Here is a 26,347-nt window from a genome sequence, read left to right as displayed (position 1 = left end):
GGCAGCTTTTAATCCAAAGTCTGACCTCCCAGCTGTGTTCTGACCTAAGGACACAATCCATTAACAGAAATGGGAAGAAAGGTTATTAAACATGATGGGGACACCAAGTGAGGATGAAATGTTAGAGATGATTAGAATTCAAATTAATTCAAATCTCTGGAAAAGGACAATAACCAAACAAATAAAGAGGAGACTGAGGGAAGACCTCACTGTGGTCTTTAACATCCTCATGAGGAGCATCACAGGGGCAGGTATGATCTCTTCACTCTGGTGACAAGAGCAGGACTCAGGGAAATGGAGCTGAGTCAGGGCAGGTTTAGGTTGGATATGAGGAAAGGTTTTTCATCCAGAGAGTGGCTGAGCACTGGAACAGGCTCCCGTGGGAGGTGGTCACAGCACCGAGCCTGTTTGGGCTCAAGGGGTGTTTGGACAATGCTCTCACATGGTGAGACTCTTGGGGTGTCCTGAGCAGGGCCAGGAGTTGGGCTTGACGGTCCTGATGGGTCCCTTCCAACTCAGCAGATTCTGTGATTTGGTGAGAAAACTCCAACAGGACCAGCACAAAGGTCTAATTCACACACCAGACTCAAGCCTGTGGTGGTGGGAGGCTCCTACAGAAGATCCATCACTGCCAGGCTGTGTCATCACCCACTGGAGGAATAGCTGAGGGTGACAGGTACTCCAGGCAGGCTGTGGGAGGGACCTGACTGCAGAGTGAGGGGTGGGAGGCAGGCTGTCAGAATGGTGAAAATGAGACCAGGAGATGTTTTCCATCAGAAGTGTTCCCTTTGCAGACCCCTGCTGCTGTTCCCTGGCTCCCCAGCGGGCACAGAGAGGCTCTGCACCAAGCAGGCAGATATTTAATTTGATGTTCTGTGTAGCTGCACACAAAGCAGAGCACAGCCCATTCCCTCTTTCAGCCTTGTGTGAACACTCTGGTTCCACAGGTGCTCCCCTCCTCTGCTCCCAGCAGGGAGCTGCAGTGGTGCCAGGCAGGGCAGTCCAAGGGTTTGTTTGCACTGCACCAGCTCCTCTCTCTGGGGCTCTGCTCCAGCCTCCTGCAAACACCCCGAGCAGGGCTGGGGCTGCTGCAGGCTGTGAGCACAAGGCAGGGCTCTGCTGTGGATCTCTGAGCCCTCGGAGGGGACAAGGGGACACCTGCCACCTGCCAGCCCCACCTTCTGTGTTTGCTCAGAGAGAGGAGCAAACAAACCCCGCCCGGCAGGCCCCGCGCTCCCTCAGACATCCAAACAAGGTGTGCAAAAGAGAGGCTCACTGTTTTAGTGACATTTAAAAGGTTTAAAAAAAAGTCAATAGGAGACAGAAATAAAGGGTTAAAGTGGCTGGGTGCTTGGCATTCAGCCAAGAGCATCCTTAGTACCTTAGAGAAAATCTTGAAATATTTTTTATTGCATTCGTTTGTTGCATATTTATAGACTATCCAGGGATGGATCAAACTCTCAAGGGCTGAGCTCATCCTTCCCCAGATTAACCCTTTGCTCCCAACACTAACTGCAGGAATCAGCTGCCAGACCCTTCCACATCACTGCTGGGAGATTTATCTGACAAAAACCCACCACGGGAGAGAACTCAGAGCTTCTTGCTCCAGCTGCCAAGCAGGATGAGGAGACCACCCAAGCCATGACATCCCCGAGAAGCCACAGCACAGAGAGCCTCCCTGAGCTCTCAGATGTGAGGCTCCCCAACTGGGGCATCTCACTTGTCAGAACAGCAATTTGGGAAAGCGTTCACAGATGCAGATGGAGCTGAATGGAAATTAATGTCAAAGGGTAATTAGCTGCAGTAATGGCAGTCCTTCAGGTTGTGTCTGAGCTGTTCAGCAGATACTCAACATCACTGAGAGTCATAGCTAACCTGCTAAAAAAACCAATCAATGAATTAAAGAAAAAAGCACTTGAAACCCCGTGGTGTGGTGGTTCTGGGACAGTCTGGGCACAACTCAAACTCACATTTCTCAGCATTATAACCAATTTTATAAATCATGCTCTAAAACACGTGAAGGCAGGGCACCAGAGGGGAAAAAGCCCTTCATGTGGCAGAGTGGGCTGCAAGAACACACCACAGAGGTCTGGATTTAAGGATTTCACAGTGTTTCTGGCAACTGACCTCAGATAAGGACACTGCAGCACATGTGACTTCTATCACTAGAACACTGAAAATCAGTGAGCTTGAAAACCTTCCCCAAAGCAAAGAGGACGAGGAGAATTAGGCTTGGACTGGGGACATCATCAACTTCAATGCTTCAAATTAAATTCCACACTGGGAAAGGATTCTCTTCCATCCTCATTCCTACTGATTAAAATGTACCTAGATTTTGCTTTTAAGTTTAAAAGTTAATTGAAAGTCATCCTGGGAGAGTGATGGAAGTTGAAAATGCAGAGAGCAAAGCCTTCCTAAGGTGCTGGTGGCTGAGCCCCCCATCACAGACCTGGGCAGGCTGGGGTGGGTGACAGCCACAGTGGGTGACGCTTGTTCTTCTCTCACCTTTCCTGCAGGCAAAACGGAGCCTCCAGCCTCCCTAACCCCCTGCAACAACCCCCTGCCACCCCCCTGGGCTGTCCTGTGCTAGTCCCTTGTCCTGACTTGTCCTGCTCCAAGATCTGCTGTTCTCCTCAGCAGCTTCTCCCTGTACGTGCCCAGGCACTCAGAGCTCAGCACTGAGTCACCCCCAGGGCTGAGGGCATCTCCTCCTGCCTGCCCTTGTTTATTCTCCCCGTCACACAAAGCTGTAGGCAATCCCCCCTCCCTGGATAACACCAGGCCAAAGGGGCTGATCCCCAGAGATTCCCTGGCATGGCCAGCCCGGGACGTGACTCTGGATGAGCTGAGGGAACAGGCAGTGTCAGGGACCCTCTGTCCCCAGCAGCTGCTCTGGGCTCAGCCCCAAGAGGCCAAGCTTGTCCCAAAGGGAGGAGTTCATCCCCCAGCACACTCTCCCCCTGGAACTGGAGCCCAAGCTCCACCATTCCCTCAGTCCCCAGAATAGCAATACTCCCACTCCAGGAAATTATGGATTTTCTTCAGCATTACTGTGACCTTTTTAATTTCCATTCCGCCTTTAGCTGTCTCCTCCCCTACACTCCTTCTCCAAACAAATCTCAAAGCTGTACAAACTGTTTCCTGTAAATAATACTCATCTGGCATGGACAAAGGGGAGAAAAAAACCAAAACCCTTTGGCTGCTAGTTCCAACTTGCAATCATCCCTCCAGTTTAACTTCCATCTGTTTGACCGGGGAGCAACGAAGGCAGCCCAGCATTTGGGGGAAATGGAGGGGACAGTGACATGCTCTGGCCATCAGATTTGAACCTGAAATGAGAAGTTCAGGTCATGGAAATGACTGATATTGTGCTTCAGAGGGTGCAGTGCAGTGATCAATGTTGAATCTGTACTGGTAACCTTTAAGTTGAGCCTGTTTTGCCTTTTTCCTCCCAAGGTCTGTCTCACAGAAATAAAAGAGAGTAGGCACAAAAACCATCACAAATTCAGTACACCAGCCGAGAAAAGTTAAAAACAAAGTTTAAAATAGTTAAAATTCATGAACGTGGAACTACTACACACTCGGGCAAGAACTTCCCAACGAGCCCCCTCGTGCCCAGCAGTCAGCTGTCCTCACAAGTGTCACTGCACTGAACAAAAGCTTTCCTTGCCCAGGCTCTGGTGCCATCCCCATGGGTGCCAGCCCCTGCTCTGGAGATGACTGAATCCCTCTGAGTCCCCAAGAGGCTCACCTGAGCAGTGACACAGCAGGAAACAGCTTCCCCCAGCTGTGAGCCCCTCTCTGGAACAGCAGCCCTGAAAGGGTGCCTTGAGCTGTCCCTGTCACCAGCCAGTCACCGAGGCCACCGTGGGAACGGGCTGAGTCACCAGGGCTGTGCTGCCTCTCCCCCCACACCGCTGCCTGTGTGGCTGCACAAGCACAGCAGCATCTCCTGAGGGTGCCAGGACCTGGCAGCAAGGGGAACTCCCTGGTGTGGTGTTCAACACTCCCCGGTGTGGCTGTGTCACCCCAAGGGACAGGTGTCCCCTGCAGGTCACCTCTGCCTGCTCTTCAGGAGCTCCCTGGCCTCACACACCTGTCCCACAGGTTAAAACCTCACCAAATGGCTGCAGTACAAAGCCCTCTCCTCTTCCACAGACTTTTCCCTGGATTTGGGTCACACCTCGTGCAGCAAACCCCTCTAAGAGGGTGTCCAAGAGGGGCAGGCTGGCCTCACACAGAGCACCCTGCTGGCTGCCAGCGCTGCTCTGCAGAATGTCCCTGCAGCATCTCCCTGTTCCGTGTCCCACTGCTTCCCCCTGCCCAGGCAGGGCAGAGGTGTTTTGGGGAATCAGGAATCCCCCCACAGGGCCCCACAGGATTGTGTTCTCCAAATGTCTGCGAGTTGTGGTTTGTTATTTGTCTTTCTCCACAGGCAGGATTTCCTTGCTTCTCCAGACTGTTTTCTAACATAGGTTGGGATGTTTTTCCTACCTGGAGCAAAGCTCTGCCCCTGCCCACACACACCAGCAAGGCTGGAAAGAGCAGAACACCCAACCCAACCCACCACACCCCCTGATCCGGCCACCCCAGCACTGCACAGGAGGGTTTTCCACAACAAGGCTCTGTCAGTCATCACCAGCCATCAGAAACATGTGATGGCACATTGCATTTACATCTCAGGCAATCTGTTCTGTCAGCAAAACGGGAGCAAAATAAAACAATTGTGCCCTTTGATTGGACTCCTCAGGTCCCACCTCAGGGTTTGCAGCAGGGAAGAGCTGAGGGAAGTTTGCCAGGACTGATGCCAAGTGCCATCAACAGCTCTGGATATCTGCTGAGCCACAGAAACCAGCTGAGAACAGTCTGCCCAGGGATCAAGGTGCTTTCATCCCACAGGGGCTACAGCAACCTGTAACGCTCAAGAAAATTACAGCCTTTACTGCCACAAGAGAGGACAGGAGTGTTGGAAGTCTAGTCCTCTGAAGAATACAACTTTTTCTTTTTAAAAGCAAGCAGGAGAATGGTTCATTGTTTTAGGTATTAACTCCACAGTGCAGACCTGAGCAGTCCTGCCTCTCAGGCACAGTGTTGGTGTGGGAGCAACACTGCCCTATTCTTCTGCCTTTTCTTCTGCCACCCACCACACGCCAGTCATGCAGAAATTCAGGGATGTGGCGTGGGAAGGACGTGCCTGCTTTTCCCTGGATCCCCCAGCACTCAGGACAAAGGCAGCTGCTCTCTCTGAGTGTCTTTGAGTGTTGGTACAGCTCAAAAAAACAATCCTGTGGCACCAGCCAGTGGCAACATCACAAGTCACTGTCCCACGTGTGTGCAGCAATGGGGAAGTGGCAGAGCAGGGAACAGCACAGTGTGATGGATCAAGTGGTTAAAAACAGTAAATAAATTGAGGGAGTTGGGGATGAAAACCCACCAGAGAAAAGTGTGAATGCTGTGAACATAAGCAGGCACCATGGCTGCTCCTCACTGGTTCAAAAATGTGAGACGTGGGTATGGACAAGTCAGAGATGTGCTTGTCCAAAAAGGAATAAGGGTTTGCTGTATAGCATTTTGTTTGTTATGGGGCTTAAAGCAAGGACAAGGAGCCGTGGATGTTTGCTATCAACCAGCTTTCACGTGGATCTGAATTATGCAGATCATTCCTGGCAGCTGACCCAGCCAACCTGCAGAGCTTTCAGCATCCTGAAAATAATGCAAAGCCTTTGTCTGTGCAGAAGCCTCCTGCTGTTCTGAGATTATCAAAAAACAAGTTCATTTTGTGGGCCTTGGTATTTTCCTTCCTGCTCTTTCGGGAACACCAGGTAACACAGCACAAACCCATACCAAGAACACCCTCCACAGCCTCAGGGCACGGACTGATGTTTCTGGGGAGTCACACTCCAGGATGGCATTGCCAGCACCCCCATCCTTCCCCTTCCCTCTATTCCTGGGCTCCAAAATCCTCTACCCACCCTTTTTCCCCTTTTACACCCCCCTCACTCTCACTGGGCCAGCAATCCAAATTTTGGGGAGTAAGAGCCAGCTGAGAGTTTCAGCTGAAAAACAATGGCTTTTTTTTCCCTTAATGTATTTCAAAACAAACTATTTTGAATTTCTTTTGCAAATGACAATCTAAAATTAAATGAATGTTTTTGTTGGATCCGAGCAGTATTTTTTCCTTGATATCGCAGTTTGGCCAGCGAACTAGAGGGAAAAAAAAATACAAAAAAAATCAGGTCTGAGCAACTCTTTTCATTTTTCCCCAGCTCAGTGACGGGAGATGGGGTCGGGTTCAGGAGCAAACAATGGGCTCTGCACACACCAGGTCATCCCTGCCCCACCCAGGAGCTTTTATGGCAGGGTGGTTAAAACTCTTTGAGGGAATCACACCAGGTCTGTCTGGCTCAGTATCAGCCTGAAAAAGATCCAGTCTCTGTTTTTCCAGCCTGTTTCAGCCCAGCTACAGCCAGATATGGATCGAGGCCCCTCCAACAGACTGAGCTTGGCCAGTCACAGCCCTTGAGGATTATTTTGGGGGGAGACGTCCCTGCACTGCTGTGGAGACCCAGGGTTTTATCCCCTAGATAGCTGCACGTCAACCCTGGAGGGACTGAGGCAAATGGGGAAAGACACTCTTTAGGTCATGGTGAGGAAAACCTCCCTCCCACAGGCCTTTGCAGCCACATGTTGATACCTCTGGGTTTGTTTCATTGGTTTGTTGAGTTTATGTCACCCTGTTCAGCCTCGTTCACCATATACACACCCCTCCCAGAATGTTCTTCCTTCCCTCTGACCCCACTGGGTTATTTTTGCCCCAGTACCCCACCCATTAGTCCCTCTGGTTCTTGGCCACCCCTTTCACAGAATCACAGAATCACTGGGTTGGAAGAGAGCTCCAGGATCATCAAGTCCAACCCAACCCTAACCTCAACTAAACCACTGCCACATCCAGTCTTTTCTTAAATACATCCAGACATAGAGAATCCACCACCTCCCCAGGTACATCATTCCAATACTTTGTTACCTTTTCTGTAAAAAACTTTTTCCTAATATCCAACTTGTATTTCCCTTGGCACAGCTTGAGGCTGTGTCCTCTCGTTCTGTCAGTGCTGCCTGGAGAAGGAGACCAACCCCACCTGACACAGCCCCTTTCAGGAGGTTGTAGAGAGTGATGAGGTCACCCCTGAGTCTCCTTTTCTCCAGGCTAAACACCCCCAGCTCCCTCAGCATTTCCTCACAGGGTTTGTGTTCCCAGCCCCTCATCAGCTTCGCTGCCTCCTCTGGACACAGCACTCAATGTCCTTCCTAGTCTGAGGGGACAGAACCCCCTCTGCACCATTTCCCCCCATCCCTCTTGGACCCTGACCCTCAAGACCACCCATTTCTCTGGTATATAACCCTGGATCCTTGGCCCTCTTTTTGCTCTCATCCCTGGAACACATTCGAGGCTGTACCCACGGTGCAGACAATGAACATTTCAGATTTCCAAACGGGCCCCCATCTCCTCACCTTTTTCCTCAGCCCTTTATCAGCAGAGTGCTGCAGGCCCCGAGGCACAGGTGGCTCTCAGGGACACTCTGTGACACTGCAGCTTCACTGGGCTCTAATGAACTCCCTCCCTGTGCTGGCTGAGCACTCGCTGTGGCACGTGTCCCTGTGCTGCCACAGCTGCACTCTGCAGCTCTGCCCAGCCCAGCAAGAGCTCCTGTGCTTCTCTGCCCTCCCTGGGATGTCCTGGAGCACAAACCAGAGCCCTTTGGTGGGGCACAAGCCCCCACACCTTTCCCTGCTGCTGCCTTGGCTCAGATCCCCGGGTGCACAGCAGTGGTGTCAGCTCCAAGGACAGGATGGGGCTGGGCAGGAGGGGACCTGGGACACCACAAACCAACAATCAGAGGGCAGAGCTGCTTCCCCAGAGCTTCCAGCTGAGATGGGATCACAGAATGGTTTGGGTTGAAATGGGCTGTCATATTCAGGTAAAGCTTTATGAAATAAAGGCCTTATTACCCTTGTGAAGACATAGCTTAGGTTTGCTACTTCAGCTAAGTAAAAGAAGACTCTAAGAGGGTGACTCAGCTGGAGTAGGGGTAGAAAGATGTAAAAAATGTGAGAAATGTACTGCAGAGACTGCTGCATGTCCAATTGCAGTGTATAGTGATTAGTTGACTTGAGCTTATTGTGCCTTAAAACTGTGTAAACTGATAACCAGCTACCTACTAAAGAAAGCCTAACTTTTGCAATAAAGTTTACTATTAATGCTCACAACCATCCTCAGCATCAGTCTTGTGTCCACCATTAATGGACCTTAAAAAGATTACCTCACTCCAATCCCTGCATGGGACACTCTTCCCAAGACCAGGTTGTTCAGAGCCACATCCAACCTGCCTTGAGCACTTCCAGGGATGAGACAGCCACAGATTCTCTAGACAGCACCAGCAAATCCAATCTGACTTATATTCTATTTCCCATGTTTTATAGGGAATCATTTTGTGAGTCACAATATGGGAAAATCCTCATGCAGTGATGGAATCACAGCCTTGCTGTTATTCCTGTAATTTTTCCCATAGCTCATATCTGAAGAGTAATTTCTCCCTAAGTGCCTCAGCAATGAATTAGGAGTCTGCTGTTGGGGTAAGGGTGGGTGACACACAATCACTACAAATAATTCTGGAGGTGCTGTAGTTCTGGTGATCCTTATTTCAGTGAGAGCCAGCATCTCACATCAACCTGAAACTGAAACCATCCTTGGCCAAAACCACTCACCCCATCCTTGAAAACACCTATAAATCGTGGTGTCATTTATCACAAATCCTGTCTACTGCTTCCTTGGCGATGCAATTGGGCTTGAGTAATGGAAAGTGAGAACCAAGAAATCCTTTAAAAGTAGTATTCCAGGGCAAGCTTGCCTTCAGCAACTGAAATAACAGACATCCCCAAGGCACACATGTGAGAGCTGGCTTCAGTAGAAGTGATTGCTGTGTAAAATCCCTGCTTCCAGCTCTCCCCTCCTCCTGCTGCTGCTGCTGCCAGGAGTTCCAGGAACAAAAGCAGTGCTGGGATGAGCCACACGTGCCCGTGGCTATGGCACAAAGGTCTCCCTGAGCCTCCCTGCTCTAAGAGGTGAGGCACCCCAAGGCAAACTCTTCATCTCGACCACACCTACGTGGCGTGTGCTCAGAAGTGGCAGCAGGTGGGCTGGGATGCCCTAGAAGTGCTTCAGGGAAGGAAAATGAGCAGCCCAACAAAGGAGAGCACTGCTGTGCCCGTGAGGAGCTGCAGGTTCAGCCCTGGGATGTCAAGCAATTTACTCCAGCTGGGTTCAGGGGGACCCAATCTACAAAAGAGATCCAAAACAAGCCAGAGAGGGACAAATCAGGCCAGACTTAACAAGTACCTAGCCTTGTGTTTAGAGGTTCATTTCTTTTTTCCTTTGCCATCATTTCCAGGAGTTTCTCAACCAGGTACCGCATTTCCAGCCTGCCAGGGGCTGTCAGCATCAGCTTTGGCAGCTGAGCAGTCACTTTGTCACATCACCAGCTCCTCCCACAGACAGCAGAGAGCCCAGAGGCTCCTCAGCACCCTGCACATCAATGTCTTGGAGAAGCAACCTGGGTCCCCAGGGAAATTCCCCAAAATGAGTGAACACACCAGCCACAGAGGGCTGGCTCCACCTCACAGAGGTGGCAGCTCTCCAAGGTGCCCTCCCCAGCCCCATGGGTGATTCCTCCACCTCCATCCACCTTCTGCCCCATAAGTCAGGGAGATTTATTGGGTGCAGCACCCAAAGGTGAAGGCTTTGCAACCCAGGGCAGCTCAGCAGCGCTGCCTGTGCTCTTTGCAAGCTGTGAGGTGCCTGTAGGGAGAGCAGCTGTCCTGTTGCTTCTCAGTGGAGTATTCTGGGCAAGGCAGTTCTGCCCTTTTTGTTTACATAGCTGCACCAGGGAAATCTCACGGCAGCGTTTCCAAAATACAGCCACAGCCCCCTGGTGAAACAAAGGTACTGCCCAGATGTCAGCTCAGCTGGGTGGGAGGGTTTGGGCACCCACCAAAGACACGTCAGGGGCTTTGCACAACCAGCACAACCCACCCCAAACAGGCACAGCAGCAAAGCACCCTTGGCCTCACCTGCAAGGAGCCACAACAGCAGGTCACAGAGCTGGCAGCTTGTCTGAATGCCAGCCAGCAGTATCCAGACCTCTCCCTACACTGCTCCTCCCTGCTCCAACCACCTCAGGAGGCCACAACAAACAACAGGTTCCCCTACACACCGTGCACAACCATTAAGATGAGATTTAATCCATTACAACATGCTAATCACCACACTCAGACTGTCCCAGGTTCCTGGCACACAAACCCTAATAAACCCTCCCGGCAGCCCATTTAGCAGCACTAATGAGAGAAGAAAAATGTGCAAGAGAGAAACGTTGCTAATTGATTTTAAGCATAAACAGGCAGCAGCATCACAGAGTGACTTTTCTGAGTGAAGCCAAACCCCAGCTCCTGTGGCTCATGAGCTCAGGCAGAGTCCTGTGGCCGTGACATGGCTCAAGTGACTGGCAGATGCCACCAGCAGCCCTGAGGGGTGGCCAGCCCCGTGGCCTGGGGCGTTTGGAGGATGCTGGCATGGTGACACCACGTCCCCACCGTGGCCAGGGCAAAGCCAGGGCAGAACTTGGCTTGCAGAGCCGCAGATCTGAGATCAGCTGCAGAGCAAAGTCCAGCAGCTGGAGGAGCTGCCAGAGACACCTGAGCTTTACAGGCACCTCTCAGAGGAGACTTGTGCACTCTGTGCTGCTCCAGGCACCTCCTGGGGCAGGATTTCACGGGGAATTCAGAGGAATGACACCAGGCATGGCTGTTAACACTGTGTTAGCTGGGGAGAAGGAGCAGAGGGCACAATGCCCTCACCACATAGGTGAGGAGGGGGAGAAGGCAGAATTGAGTCCCCAGCATGAGGGGATCCCATCTCTTAGAGCCCATTTGGAAATGCCTGCGGCCCCGAGGGCAGCCAGTGTCACTCACACACACACACACACACACACACACCGCCGTGCTGTCCCCATGTCACGCTGCCCTCGGCGCTGGAGCTCACCCCGTGCTGGCACAGGCGCCTTCCACAGCACGGTCCGTGCCCCCTGTGCCCGGTTCTGCCCGGAACAAGCTGCCTCGCTGCCTTTGCTTGGCTTTCCAAGCCTTTTCCACTTGTTTCTACACAGCGATCCAGCTCTTCGCTCCTCCGCACGGCGCTCACGGCCACAGGGATTGTGCACATCGCACTCGGGGGGGTTTAAACCTTTTTCTTTTCCCAGCACAGACACAAAGGGAGAGGCGAGGGAGGCTCACCTGAATACGAGGATTTCTTCATGCCGTCGCTGCGGGCTGTGGCATGGGAGCAGGGGCGAGGCCGGGCGCGGTGCCGGGGCTGCCGCGATCCTTTTGTAGGCAGGGCCGGGGAGGGGACGCGCACGGAGCCACCGCATCCGAGCCTGCCCCCGGCCCAGGGACAGCCCGGCTGTGGGCACACACCTTTCCTTCCCCGGCTGTGGGCACACACCTTTGCCGGTGAGGGCTGTTCCAATTCTCCCGGCACAGGCAGGGGAAGATCGGGGCTCAGCCTCCCCCCGGGGCTGCCCCTCAGCCCCCGGCACCAAACCCTCCCCGGGGCTCGGCCCCGCCGCCTCCCCGCCCCGCACACCCCGGGGCTCTGGGCCGCCGCAGCCAAGGGAAGGGATGGAATTTCACGCCTCCAGCCCGGCGCACCCCGTGGATTTGATTCAGCCCTTGGCTGCTGGAGCAGCTCGGGTCAGCGCCGCTCTGCCGTCTCTAGTTCAAAGTGCAGCGGTGACCCGTGAAAACGCCTCTTTCCTCTCCAAACCCGCTCGTCCGCGGCTCGTTCGAGGCTGCGGACCGAGCCAAGCCTTTGTGCAGGCTCGCACCTCGCTTTTCTCGCTGCTGCCGGGAGGGCAGGGAGCCACGGACCCCAGAAAGAGCCCCCAGACATCGCCCCAGGGCTGGGGAAAAGGATTTTACTGCTCCTCGTGTGCCAGCAGGGCGGACACGCTCCGGATCGCTCCCCTGCGAGAGGCAGGTTGGGCAATTAGTTACACAAATGCAATCAGCCGGGGGCATTACAAACACAGACAGGAAGAAAGTCATAGCGACTCTTAATTTAAGAGCACAGGGAAGTGCAGGAGCCTGAACTGCTGGAGGAAGGGCCAGGCTGTTCCCTGGGAATATTTGCACAGCCCCTCTGGTGGGTCACCCACACAGAAAGGTGCAGAGCACAAGTCCTGTTCACATGAGAGAATTCCACCGGCTCTAGGGAAGGCATGGATTCCACAGGAAGGGCTTTCTGCTTGGTTCCAGACTCTTCCAGAGAAGGGGAAAAAAGCTTTCTGTCCCCAGCCCTAACCCTGGCACGGGGACAGAAGAAGGCAGTAGATGAGCTGGATTAAGAGGATATGGTCCTATCAGCATTTCTTCCCATTTCTCAGCCACAGATTATCTCCTCTGTAACAGATCTGAGCAAAAGGATTGTCTGAGTCTCTCTCTGGCTTTAGTGCAGAACTGGAAGAGCTGGCTGAAGCCACCGGGGGATTCAGTGCTAAGCAGCCAGACTTTGCACTGGAACAGCTCAGGAGCGCTCCACATCCCCAGGACTGTAGCAAAAACCACTACCCAGGGCTGCAGGACAGATCTACATTGCTCTGGTGCTGGGCTCTGCAGGAGGGAGATGTTTGCAAGAGCTGTCATCAGCAAAACTTCCATCAAAAACCCCTCTTGAACCACCAAAGGTTTGTTGCTTAATCGAGCACACATTTAGGGCAATAATAATGATACATCACCCTTTCCACAGGTGCTTTTTGAAATCATTAGTCACAATTCATGGAGGAGAAACACCAGTGCAAGGACTTGCCCCACCTCCTGCACCAAAGCAAGGGCAAAGTCAGGAGCAGAGCAGGTCCTGGTCACTGACCCCACTGTTCTCTCTGCTGGGCACGGCTGTTTGACCCTCAGCACCCACAGGGCTGCTAAAGGCACCTTTCCCTTCTTGATTATGGGGACATGTGTGCCTGCTTTGTGTGCAATTGCACGGGCACAGCTCCATGTCCAGCCCTTAGTGTGATTACTCGTGCAGAGGGTGTCTGTGCCACGGTCCCAGGGCTGCTGTGGCTGGAGCAGTTTGTTGGGAGCTGTTTGGCCATTTGATCAGCTCCACTGCACAAACACAAACAGCAGATTGTGGGGCAGGAGTCCTACTGCAGGGCCAAACAAACACGATGAGACAGAAAATGGCTGAAGGGATAATTTTCTGAAATACTCTCTGACAAAGAATCCTTTCCTTTGCCTGCCCAGCCTCAGAAGTGCCCAGAGAATCAGTCACTTGGCTCAGAAGGGCAGGTTAATGTTTAATACAATGCAGAGCCCACAGGCTCCCAACAGGTAAGTCATTTAGAGCTTTTTTTTTTTTTTTCCCTGCTTTTTCGTAAGTCAATGAGGGAATTTACTGTTCCTGAAAGGGAGGGATGTGGACTGCAGGCTCAGCCTGCCTGCAGCTCTGGCAGGCACTGTGTGAGCTTCACACATCCAGCCCTGGCACCCACACCCGTCCTGCCCCAGCCCCGGGCACCCCCTGCCAAACACACCCACCCTGGCACTGGGGTGCACAGCCCTGGCACAGGCACAGAGCTGTCCTGGTTTAAGGCAAATTTGGGAGGAAATCTCCAAATGGGGTCACTCTGGGAAGCAAACCCAAACAGCCCCTCCTCCAATCAGTCTGGGGAAAAAATCTCAGAGAAAAGTGGAAAAAACTATTTATTTAACAAAGTATCCACAAGCACAAAAAATGAATAATATGAAACAACAAAACCTCTCGCTGTTCTGAAGAGATGGCAAATTCAGAGAGTCCTTGCTGTGGGTGTAGCTGGGCTGGCTCAGTCTCCTATCAGTTTCTCCTGTGCTGGAAATGCCATCCTGGGCCTCACAGGTGTGAGCTCCCACTGCTCCTCTGGGTTTTCAGTCCAGAGCAGGTTCAAACAGTTCCAAGAAAAAGGAAAGAAATAAAACAGTCGAGGGAGCTTCTCTGCCTCAGCCAGCTAAAACCAACTAAAAGCACGGGAGATCTCTGTCCTGCTGTCTGTCCGTGCTGCAGACAGCACAGTCCAGGAGCAGAACGTGGAGGAGGCAGTGCAGGTTCTGAAAACAAACTCAGTGCTTCTTCTCTCCTCTCCTCAGCTCTCAGAACCAGTCTTAAAGGTGTAAAACTTAATATACAGAATAAACAGAACAGATTATTTTGGATACATGCATTAAAAAAGTCACCCCAGGACAGCACCCATCAGAGAGGCTGCATTAGCCTCGCTTGTCCCACCTCGGGGTGCCCAGATCCACACACAGCAGAGACCTCTGGAGAGATGAGCCTGGGCAGGCTGCTCTGAGCCAGATGTTGCACCTCCTGCAGCAGCTGCTGAGCCTGGCCCAGCTGTGGTGCCCTCAGCAGCTGGTTCTTCCTGCAGCACAGGAGTTAGAGTTGTTGCAGGCATGAAAAGCATTGGCTGTGATGCTCCCTAGAACAGAGGCTAGACAAGGTTAGGAGAATAAAGTGTGTATTTATTAAAGGCCTGCAATTCATACACCTTGGGCAGTCAAAAGCCTCACAGAGACTACACCCAAGATGGTCATGAGTTTTTCAGACAGATATAAGTTTGGTCCATTTACATATCAGGGGTTAGTCCTCCAATTACAGCTTCAGGTAATGAAGTCACGTTCCCACAGTTTGCTCCCCCCAATTCACTTTTGTTTATACTTTCCAGTGCCTGAGGCTGCAGGGTGTCCTTGAGTTCCAGGCCCAGAGGAATTGTTCTGTCTGACCAAAGTGTGAAGACAGTAGCTAACACTTTCTATGGAATTTAGAGTTATGCACTAATGCAGTACAGGATCTGAAAAATGTAAAGGCTGAAATCTTAAGGCATCAGCTGCAAGGGGTCTGTGCTCTCTCCCCCAGCATCCTCCTCCAGGGAGCCACGTTCCCCAGTATGTGGGGGTCCTGCTTGCAGAAACACAATCTCCCAAACTAAACACTGCAGTGATCAGAGGAGGGAGAGACAAGCACTGCCAGCTCCACACCGTGGGCTGAGGCCGGCAGCCAGAGGCCCAGGAAAGGGTCAGAGGGAGGGAGAGAACAGCAGAGGCAGCAGCACCCAGAAATGCACGTTGGAGTGAGGAGGAAGGGTACAAGTAAGGAAAGCAGGAGCTCCATGGCAAAAAAACCCAAAAAAACTGTTACAAGGAATTATACAAATGTCCCAAGACATTTGAGAATGCTGGGCTGTGTCACTGCCTCTGACTGACTCATTCTGTCTCTCTGACTGAGCTTCTCCCACAAAAGAGGAGGAGGATGGAGTTTTCCCAGAGAGAGGTGAGGTGAGGCTCAGGGTTCCTGGGGTTCCAAGGCATTGACTGGTGGGCAGAAGTGCCTGCCATGCAGAGAACTGAACTCCCTGGGTGTCCAGCAACAAGGGGAAGCAGGAATTTACACTGCAAGGACCTGTCCAGGTGCATCAGAGCAGACCTTGGGGAACAGCGTCTCCGGCTGATACAGGGGTAGAACCTCAGGACTATAAATCCCCCCCATCTCCCTCTCCACCTCTGTTTGTTTCACAAATGATCCTCCAAGCTCCTTTCCTGACCAATCACCCTTTTGTGGCTGCAGTGCTGGCAGGCAGCTGCCAAACTGAGCAGGAGGGGAACAGTGACACTGCACTCTGGCCTGGCCATCCCTGCAAAACCCAGCATGGAGAGCCCCTGGATCCAAGAGAAAGGAAGCAGGAGATCAGCACACAGGAGCTGAGACCCTGTGGGGTTTGGCTGAGACAGGGCTGCCCTGGCAGGTACCAAGGAGGGCCTTGGGCACTGCTGCCTGTGCAGTGGGACATGACTCACCCCAGAACCCAAAAGCTGGGACTCATCAAGCCAGCACAAAGGGTCAGGAGTTCATCATCCCACTGGATCTGCTCAGTTCCACTGGAGGAGCTCTGTGTCAGCAGTCTGAGCCCACACTCTGTGCCCTTTGCAGGGCACCATCCCCATTGTCTCTGCCCAGTTCTCATTGTTGGTGCCCAGGACAGTGAGATGCTTGTGAGAAAGGACAAAAGCACTGGACACTGGCAGAATCTGCCCTTCTCTCTGCCACCTTCTTGAGGAAATTAAACTCTCATGGCACCTCTGATGGCTCTGCCTTTCCCCTGCAGCCCTAGCAGAGCATTCACTCACACAATGCACCCCTTGTGCCAGTCAGTTAATCCATACAGTTCACTGCTTACTTACATTCATTATCCTCATTTAGTTATTAAAAAAAAAAAAGCAAACACATATTTTCATTTTTAACAGCTCTGAGAAGGGGTTATCCAAACTGGGATTAAAACTCTGGGCTGTCTAACTCATTGCTGCCTCACTTTTCAGCTGCAGGAATGTTGGCTGCTCCAAGCTCAGTGGAGCCTTATGAAAACATACCTGCCCAGATTTTGGAGAGGGAGATAGGAATCAGCTCGATGATCAAAGCCCCTGATAGCATTCCTGGATCATACAGGCTGTTCATGCAGAGGTCTGCAGGACTGATTGGCAGTGACCTGGAACTGCTTCCCGCAGCACTCGGGGATGATTCAGTGGAATTCACATCCAAAAATCCTCCAAGCCCTGACTTCATCTGCAGGCACATATGAATCATGTGGCTGCTGTGAGGCAGCAGCCTGACTCTCAGGCTTGCAGTTTGGAAATCAGGGGTAAGGGTAGGTTTATGGAGTGCATTTGGGGTGACCTGTTACTCATGAGCACCAAAGAACCATGAGATGGGGTGGTGGGATGTGTGGGAGAGCAGCTCAGGTTCACATGGATGGGGAAGAATCTCTTGGAAACAGGGGCTGAGATCTCAGCTAAATCTGTGTAATTTAACACACAACAGGCCTGTCTTCCTGTCCTCAGTGTCACTGGGGACAGTGTGGCCACCTGTAAGTCCCTGTGTCCCCAAATGTCTGTGCAAACCTGACTGCCAAACCCAGCATGGCTAAACACAAACAACAGCAATGGCACCAGCTACCACCACTGCCAGAACTTGCCATAGTCCAGTCCTGAACCACATTTGCTTGCCACTGGCCAGGATTTCATGCAGCTCTCTCCCCTTCTTGCTCCACAGTAGGAAAACACAGATGTTCAGCCTGTCAGCATCAATCCACAATGCTCAGATGCAGGAGGCCAGGCAGCTGCGGTGACCTAAAGCCTCGTCACCCTCTCTCTGCTTTTTCCAGAGCTTGATTCATTTGCTTAGGACACAGCACAGCCAGGCCCTCTGTGGTCTTAACTGCATATGGTTAAGAGGTAAATAATTTAGCTGTGTGTTTCCTAACTTTTTTCCCAGAGATTCCATCTGACAACAAAGCACCAAAACCCCACAGCACTAAAGGATCATCATGTATGATCTGATGGTCAGGCTGCTCCCGTTGGGGTGATGGTTATGGTAAGGAGGCAAATAACTTAATGAAGCAATTACTCCTATCAAATCAGCAGGTTTTGTTCTTTTCTTCTGCCTTAATTACAAGGAACCAGGAAGAATGTCCAATTACTCAGGGCAGAATTTCATTACCAAACATAGATAACATCTGCTCAGCCACAAGGTACATCAGATGGCCATTTTCATAGAAAGGTTAGGGAAGAGAATACTTCAGCCTGAAATTAAAGTTGAAGAGGGCATTAACAGACAACAAAATAAAAATTAAAGGCACTAGTCAATGCCCATTCAACAGAAGGAAAATCCCTGAATGTAAGGGAAGTCCGAATGAAAGGTCATAAGTGTTTTCCATTTTCAATAGCTCCAGTTTCTGAAAACAAAACCCTTCAAGGTGGCTTATGAGCTGACCCACATGAATACATCCCCCACCCCCCTCCAAGAATCATTGTAAAATCCCCGAGCTGCTTTCAGAACTGCCAGCTAAGCACTTCAGAATCTAACTGCAAGTTTGAAAAACAAAAGCAGGTCAAAGTCAAACTCTCAAACCCCTCACAGCTTAATCCATTTTTCACAAATAAAGAACCCTGGTTTATGGCTTTTATGGTTTGAGTTTGAGTTGAAACTACAGGAATTAAGCAACAACCTCAGCTTTGTGTCAGCTGTGTCCTTCCAAAGTGGTACAGAAGGGATCTGGATCTTACTTGCCACCAAGTGAGGCGATCCCAAATTTTCATCCAGCATCACCCCTAACCCAGGGCAGGGCCTTCCCCAGTGCTGGAATCCCCAGGTGCATTTTCACAAGTGCAATTCACACAAGTGAATATGCACCCCTAGGGAAGTGGGAGAGGGGAGCAGAGGCAGTGCTGCAGCTCTGAAAATGCAGGCTTGCTGCTGCAGGAGGCACAGGACGTGTGGGGTGGAGGGACCACACAGCAGCTCTCCTGACCTCCTCAGCAGCACAGCCAGCCTGGCTGCAGGCTGAGCACATGAACCAGCCAGGCAAGGATGTTTGGCTGCTCCTGTGCCTGTGTGGAGACATCCCTGGCAGGGAATGGCGCAGTCATGCTGCAAGCTCTGCTTAGCTGTGCCTGCCGTGATTTCCAAATCCAGCCCTCAGTGCAGCCCTGTGTCTTAGCTTGGAAAGGCAGGTGTCTGCCAGGGAAAGGCAGAGTTTCCCTTGGAATGGAGAATGTAAATCCCCTCCCTCTGAATTATTATAATTTTGAAATTAAGCGGCTTTCAGGAAAAGGTATGGGAATAGGAATAACAGTTCTTTACTAGAAATATTAAATATACAAATGTAGTAGTACAAAAAAGCAAAAAAACAAAAAAAGAAAAAACCATGACAGAGTCAGAGCACAACCTGACACCCTGTTGGTCAGGGTGTTGGGAGCAGTGCAATTAAATCCTCCTGCAGTGACAGATGTGGCTCTGTTGGAGCAGAGATGATCCTGTAGGAGGCTCCAGTGGTGTGAGATGGGTCTGGTGTTCCTCTGAGAATGCAGTGCACACAGGCTGTGCTGGGCTCTGAATGCCAGGGTTTATCCAGGTGGGAATGCAGTGCACACAGACTGTGCTGGGCTCTGAATCCCAGGGTTTATCCAGGTGGGAATGCAGTGCACACAGGCTGTGCTGGGCTCTGAATGCCAGGGTTTATCCAGGTGGGAATGCAGTGCACACAGGCTGTGCTGGGCTCTGAATGCCAGGGTTTATCCAGGTGGGAATGCAGTGCACACAGGCTGTGCTGGGCTCTGAATGCCAGGGTTTATCCAGGTGGGAATGCAGAGCACACAGGCTGTGCTGGGCTCTGAATCCCAGGGTTTATCCAGGTGGGAATGCTGGGCTCCTCCCCTGGGTGCAGCATCTCCCATGGATGATGGAATTGGATCAGCCCTGCAGGGAGCCTCGATGGCCCATGGACAGCAGAGATCCCCTGGAGGGAGGATGGGTCCTGGAAGAGATAAGGAACCCTGCCCCAGCTGGTTTAACAGCTGCCCATGAACAGAAGGCACCCACCCCCTTCCCTCTGGAGTTATGAGATAAAGAAAAACACTTCTTCAACCGGTTTCAACAGATGAGAATAGAATACATCTTGCATTGCAACCCAAGACACCCTGAGAGTGATTCAGAGCATTTTCCTACCTGCATGACCTTACACGTTTGCCTCCCCTGTCTGCGAGCCAGAGGCACGAGGTGCCCCTGACGGCTCTGATGGAAAAGCAGCCCCAAATGCAGAGGGGGCTCTGCCTTTTCTCTCTGGACTGCAGCCATGGGGCCTGCTAGAACTGGGAAAGGGGAGCAAGGAACTGGAAAATAGAATCAACAATTAAAGAGCCCACTGAAAATGTGGATAAAGGAAAACCACTGAGGGATCGACCAGAGTCTGCCTATAATCACTAGCAAAGCAATTACAGAATTAGGGATGATTTGTAACAGACTGAAGAGCTGGATACTTGGCACATGCTATGGAAAAGCTGTAAGGAGGGAATTCTGTATGCTGGCACCAGGCTCAGGAGCCACAAGTGATGCAGCCTCAGCAGTTCTGTCCTTTGCAGAGCAAACTGAGCAGAATTTGGATGTCTTTTCTTATAGCTCTCAGCTTCCAGCTATAATTTGGTCCAGCCATCGATTCCAAGTTTTAAAAATCAAAACAAACAAAATTTAGTTATGCAGAAGGTTGGAAAAATATGAGGGATGATTAATAGTAGCCACTGTTTCCTCAGTGCTGTAACACAGAGCAGCTTCCAGCCAGCACTGGCAGCTCTTGGGGGAGGAAATTACTATTGTCCAATTTCACAGGTGGGGAAACTGAGACACAAAAGGGCTGCAGAAAGCAGCTGGTTTAGCCCAGCTTTAGAGTTGTAGTCCTAGAGTTTTATTATACATAAAACTCTGAATATTCCTGGAAACTGGGTCAGGTTGATCTGTGGTACACTGTCACCCAGCATCAGCCTTCACTTGTGTCTCTGCCCTGCTTGCTAAGGACATAATTCTGCTGTTATTTTCTCTTTTCTTGCACTGGCACAGCTTCATTTCTCATTGCTCTTTATCTTCCATCGATGTCATTTACTCCAGAATTTCAAAGGATGATTTTGCCACCAACTAGCAGCAGCTAAAATACCTGCCCAAGATTTAGGGGAGTGGAGAAACAAAACCCAAACTCATTTCCAATCAACTCACACATGAGCAACAAGCCCTGAGCTGAGAAGTCCAAGACTTCCAAATTCATTGGGTACAAACTCCTTTGGAAAGCTCCAGAAAGCTCCAGGGGATTCTCCCACTGACAGTGAAAGGAGCAAATCTAAAAGACAGAGGAGTTTCAACAGGCTTTAAGGGTAAAAATCAGCTTCATTTGAAGCTCTGCTGTGCCAGTACGGAAGCAGCCAGGGCTGCCTTCACACCCAGCCCAGAGTGATCAATCACCATGAATCATCCCTGGAGAGAGGAGCAGGGAGGTGATTTAAACACTGGAACATGCCTGCTGCTGCTCAGCACGTACCTGCATGACTGGGCTGACATACCCACCTCGGAGGGACTTCAAACACGCTGGGGAGGCAGGGAGGGAGCAGGAGAACCTCAAATCCGTGTTCCTGCCCACACCCTCTGAGCCCCACAGGGGACAATCCCAGTCTTGCTACTGGAGAAGCACTTTAGAGCCTGAATATGTATTTTCATCCTATGTGTTGCTTTAAAATATGCTCAGCTTTACAAACTGGGTTTTTTGGTGTTGTCTTTGTTGGGTTTGGTTGGTTTTTTTTTTGTTTTTTTTTTTTCTGACACTCCCATGGTGCAGACAGGCCCTGTAAGGCAGCACCAGAGATGAAGAGAGAAAACAGAGCCACAGAAACAAGCAAAGCCATCTCTCCTCTTGCTTATGGAGGGACAAACACAGCTTTAAAGGCTCTGAGCAAACAGAGCTGGGGTTTGAGTCCAGTTCTGTACAAACTGGCAGGGACTGCACAGTGATGCAGGGAAACGACTGCCCAAGAGCAGCAGAGGGCCGGGGTGTCAGCCCAGCCCCTCAGCCCTGCCAGGACAAGCCAAGCAGCATCAGAGGCTGCTGGCAGGGTTTTGGGGGGCTTTGAGGAGTCAGCTGGGGCTCAGGCTGGGGCATGAATGGTTTCCCAACAGGAATGATTCAGAGTCTGGAGCGGTTTCAGGAGGAGCTGGCTGGTGCCAGGAGCTTTGTGAATGTAGCAGCAAGGAATGCTTCCTCCCTCCTCATCCCCCGGCTGCTCCGGGACCAGGCTGTGCAGAACCACTCAGAAAGGAGCGGGTTGTGATCCAGAAACCCCAGGGGGAACTGGCCCCCATTCCCACATGGGCTGTGAAGGGAAGCTCCACAGAGTAGCTGCAGAAAGAGTCACCTGCTGGGAGGGTCGAGGCTCCAGAAAACCCTCACTTCACCCGTGGCCAAAGGCAAACAGCTCTGCTCCGAGGAGGGGGGAGGACAGGAACTATAAAAGGGCTATTACAAGCCCTAGTGCAAAAGCCTTCCTGCTGCTGCTGTGTTTAACAACTCACACTCCCAAGAGGAGCAGGACTGAGAGCAGTCAGACCCACGGAGGGTTCCCATCCCCTGCCAGCTCCCAGCCTGGCACCGCTGCTGCCCTCAACCCCTGTGGCCCTGTCTGAGGGATTAATTTTCACTCAGGTGGCTGCTCCTGCCCTGCCCTCCCCTGGCTCGGGTGCTGTCCCCCTGCCACAGCCCCTGCTCGGTGTTGTAGTGGTTGTCCAAGAGTTTTAACAAATTTAAATGTGTCCCCAACACCACAGGCAGCTCCTTTTCCAGTGAGGTCCTTGTGTGTACTGAAATCAACTACAAACATCATCTTTTTGCCTTTCTTTTTCTTTCCCTCTAAGATTGAAACTACAGAAAGTAACTCGAGGGACATCCACCTGGCCATGGCTTTTAGCCATCATCTCTGGACAGAGCACATCAGAATTCTGAGGAGAAACACTGCCTGTAAACACTGCCTTGGAGAGGAGAAAAGCAGTGGAAAATAACTAAAGTTTAACTAAACTGCTCCGAGATGCAGCTTCAGGGTAGTGTTACAGCAAAAATGCCTCACATTTCAATATTTGCTCACTGACCTGAGCACTGGTGGAGTCAGTTCTCCTACTTCCCCCTTCAGGCAGCTCATGAGTAAAAAAAAAAAAAAAAATGGATGCAGCAGGTAAATAATTCTTCCTGAAGCATCCAGCAGGTTCTGTTCTCCCCAGGACATCTCCACAGCCATCTGCAGGACCAAACCCTCCAAGTCTTGCTTGTGCTGCTTGGTCTTCATGGCCACAGGAGGTTTCCCAAGGAGTCAGACCTCAGGTTGCTAATTTTGACAGAAAACGGAGGCTTTTGAGCAGAAATGTGAGCAGTCACCAGGTGGAGCTGTTCCCGATTGTATTTCCTTGTCTGTAGGCTTTTCTGTCATGAAGAACTCCAGGGAAGACAGGCAGCAGTGTGGTGCCTGCCTTTGCAGAGGTCGAGCATAAATCAGTCTGCTCACGGTCTGAACAGAGCCATTCTCCAGCCGCTGCTTCCAAGCCGTGCACAAGGAGAGGAACACACAACTGTAAACAGATTTCTCCTTCCATTAAAGCCAAAGCCATTTTTACAATAATCATTACTAGCAGCACACGACCAGTGCCTCCCAGCCCACCACTCTGATTCAAGGATTGGAGGCTGTTGATGCCCACAGCCCCTCAGACACGTGGTTCAAACCCGGAGGTTTTCGAGGAGAAAATCTGAATTGCTGCTGAGGCATGCCCATTTTATTGGCACTTCAACTTATCTAACCACAAGAGCAGCTTGGCCAATGACAAATTACACTGTTTATACAATTAACAGTCCTGGATGAGCATATCTCTTCCAAGAAACCATGAGCACTTACAAAGCTGTCTTTTTACAGCAAGGAAGAAAGCCAATGCAAAAGCGGAGCATGTGGCTGCCAGTTATAATTGAAATCATTTTAATAATTCATGCCTCATTACCTTGCCACATGGCAGTTCAAAGACCATCTCCTAATCCTTTAACCCTTCTCTCCTGCGTCCTTTGGTTTGGTTTCTTAGTTTAATCAGTGAAGAAACAAAATGGGGAATGCTCATCAGCACTTGCCCATGGGGACAAAACCCAATGGGGGCTGGTGAGTCTAAGCTCTTAATCCCCTTCCTCCTGCCCTCCTTGGTTTCCTGATTTGATCTCTCACTGCCAGCTGAATCAGTATAGAAATTAATAAACTATCTATTAGATATGCCAAAGCTGGAATTTCTTTATGAGGTGTCTTGGTACAGCACATACAGGACAAGGGGAGCTCCTGTTATTTAACAGCTTTATATGGCCAGGTAAGAATTGCTGGAAGCAACTGTGTCCTTTATCCTCTGATATCTCCTAGGATTTTTCCAGCTTTGAGTTGTCCTCTGGGTAGTCAGTCCCACAGCTGTGCCCTTTCTCCTTAGCAGAATTGCAATTTGAAAGTCAGGATACCAGAACATAATATTTTTTAAATGGTTTTGGAGCTTTCTTGTTGCCCCCTTTGCCATCGAGGGAGAGAACACCTGATATCTATTTATTCTTCCAGTACTACGTGGGCAGATTGCAAACAATAAAGTAAGATCTAATGTTATTTATGGCTGCAAGTATGGTCCTGTTCTCTCATGAAAAGGAAATAACCTTGTAAAAACACATTCATTTTGAGCACAGTGTGTATTTACACACAGGAAGGGTCCCTCCTTCACCAGTTCAACTCAGTGTGTATGAGGGAAACCAAACCACGTACACACAAACATGCACCAACATGTGCAGAACAGGAGTGCTAGCAGGAGATTTCAACAGAGCAGAGACTATTATTCTATCATTCTATCATTTATAAGTTATTACTCAATGTGTTCCAGCAGGCAGGCACACAGAGCTGGAGATAAACCCAGCCTGGTGAAAGCTGTAGCACAAGGAGCAGCACGAGCTCTGTGCTGCTGTCACCTCTCCTCCAGCACCCAGAGCTGAGCCCTGAGCCTCCAGCAGGGCACAAACCCCATCCCCTCTGCAGCTGAAATAAACCCTGAACTTCCAGAACAGCACAAACCCCATCCCCTCTGCAGCTGAAATAAACCCTGAACTTCCAGAACAGCACAAACCCCATCCCCTCTGCAGCTGAAATAAATCCTGAGCCTCTAGAACAGCACAAACCCCATCCCCTCAGCAGCTGAAATAAACCCTGAACTTCCAGAACAGCACAAACCCCATCCCCTCAGCAGCTGAAATAAACCCTGAGCTTCCAGAACAGCACAAACCCCATCCCCTCAGCAGCTGAAACAAACCCTGAGCCTCCAGCAGGGCACAAACCCCATCCCCTCTGCAGCTGAAATAAACCCTGAGCTTCCAGAACAGCACAAACCCCATCCCCTCTGCAGCTGAAATAAACCCTGAGCTTCCAGAACAGCACAAACCCTGAGCCTCAGCAGCTGAAATAAACCCTTCCATGCTCCAGCTCCCACCTGCATCTCCACACAGGGAAGAGCTGCTGGCAGGGGTGGGGAGAGCCCTCAGGCTCCAGCTGGAGGGAGTTTTTGTGCCCAGTGCTTTTGAGTTGGTGTCCCCTGGCAGCAGAGGCAGCACAGGGTCACCTTGGGGAACCTTTCAAACACACACAGGAGTCAAGCCTCAGGGGATGGAAACCTGCCCAGCTCCAGTGGCATTAGGAGAGGAGATTTATCCCGTTTTTTTAAGTCTGTCACAAAGGTTTTTCTGTTGAACACAGAGCCATTCCCACCTTCCCCTCACCTGCTCCCTGCCTGAAGTGCTCATCAGAGGAGTTGCTGTGCCTGTGGATGGTCTGGATTAGAGTGTGGGAAGTCCCCTGTGCCTTTTCCCAGGCTGGATGAATGCCTAGCAAGAAAAGGGATCTTTGCAGGGAATTTAATAGGCAGCCTGAGCAGCACTCCAGAAGCTGCATGTTACCTTTGAAGCCCTAAAATAAAATCTATTGACAGATCACTCTGCCTGCAGGGAGAGGACAGAGGTGATCAAACACAGGTTTCTTTCATGGATAAGCTCTGAGCCAAAGCTCTCTCCGTTTGACAGGGGAAAGAGTACAATGAGTGTGACTCATGGCAGAGCTGTGTGGGTGATGTGCTGCCCACAGGCAGGATGCTCAGCTGATGAGGCCATTTCAACCACTAGACCACATCCAACATGTCATGCTGCTCTTAAATGTTGCAGAACCAAGGTGCCCAGGTGGGGTTTTGCCCTCAGAATGCTGATAAGAATTCTTAATTCCCCTTTTCTATCGCTACTTACATTAACAAGCACTGGCCAGTGACAAAAAATGTTAAGGTTTTCAAGTACCATCAAATTGGATTTTCCAGTTTGTAGGAGAGGAAAAGTAAAGGTCACAGTGATCATTACAGCTGTCTTCTTATTCAAAGCACAGCACTTGAGAGAAGAGTTTGGCCTCACTTCTAATCAGCATTCAGTGCTGAAGAGCTTGGGGCTCTTCTGGTCTGGGCAAAGGGCCAGAAAGTGACACTGAACAGAAAAAGTAAGCAAAGTCTATTCTAATATCACTGAGCAAACCAGGTGAAATACAAAAAAAAAATAAGTCCATTAAAGCACAAAGCTCTAATTCAGTTTCCTGAATTTCAGGTTTTTTCCCCCCTTACAAGATTAGGAATTACAGTAAAACAGGCAAGACACTGATCTTGAGTCTGGTGTTTAAGGAGGATAAAAATGGTGCCTTGGCGAAAATGCTGCCAGCACACAGCAGAACTCAGAGGATCAGAACAGAGCTGTGGGTCACGCAAGGAATGAGAGCAGAAGTCCAAGAATTTGCCACAGCCGTGTTCTGGACTGCT

The 26,347-nt window shown here is 50.8% G+C and overlaps 1 protein-coding gene and 1 long non-coding RNA gene across 4 annotated transcripts in view; both read right to left on the bottom strand.

The window, feature by feature from the left end:
• Positions 1-12,171, bottom strand: part of SEPTIN9 (septin 9) — a 138,611-nt gene extending 126,440 nt beyond the window's left edge. For 2 of the 3 annotated variants that reach the window (XM_063409338.1, XM_063409340.1), the window contains exon 1: positions 11,344-11,690. In XM_063409338.1, the coding sequence (XP_063265408.1) occupies positions 11,344-11,365 (22 nt within the window). In that variant the 5' untranslated portion in view covers positions 11,366-11,690. Of the gene's footprint in view, positions 1-11,343; positions 11,691-11,936 lie in introns of those variants that run through there. The other variant, XM_063409336.1, reaches the window with a different exon arrangement.
• A 928-nt stretch (positions 12,172-13,099) lies between these two features.
• LOC134556899 (uncharacterized) lies at positions 13,100-25,110 on the bottom strand. The gene is made up of 3 exons (XR_010081954.1): positions 24,992-25,110; positions 22,598-23,034; positions 13,100-19,454 (listed from the first exon to the last, which is right to left on the bottom strand). It is a non-coding gene; the product is annotated as an uncharacterized LOC134556899 (long non-coding RNA).
• Positions 25,111-26,347: the final 1,237 nt, after the last annotated feature.

This window comes from Prinia subflava, chromosome 12 (assembly GCF_021018805.1).
Source record: "Prinia subflava isolate CZ2003 ecotype Zambia chromosome 12, Cam_Psub_1.2, whole genome shotgun sequence".
In the NCBI taxonomy this organism is placed as follows: domain Eukaryota; kingdom Metazoa; phylum Chordata; class Aves; order Passeriformes; family Cisticolidae; genus Prinia; species Prinia subflava.
The sequence above is the reverse complement of the archived record's forward strand: the minus strand, read 5'-3'. Positions and strand labels throughout refer to the sequence as shown.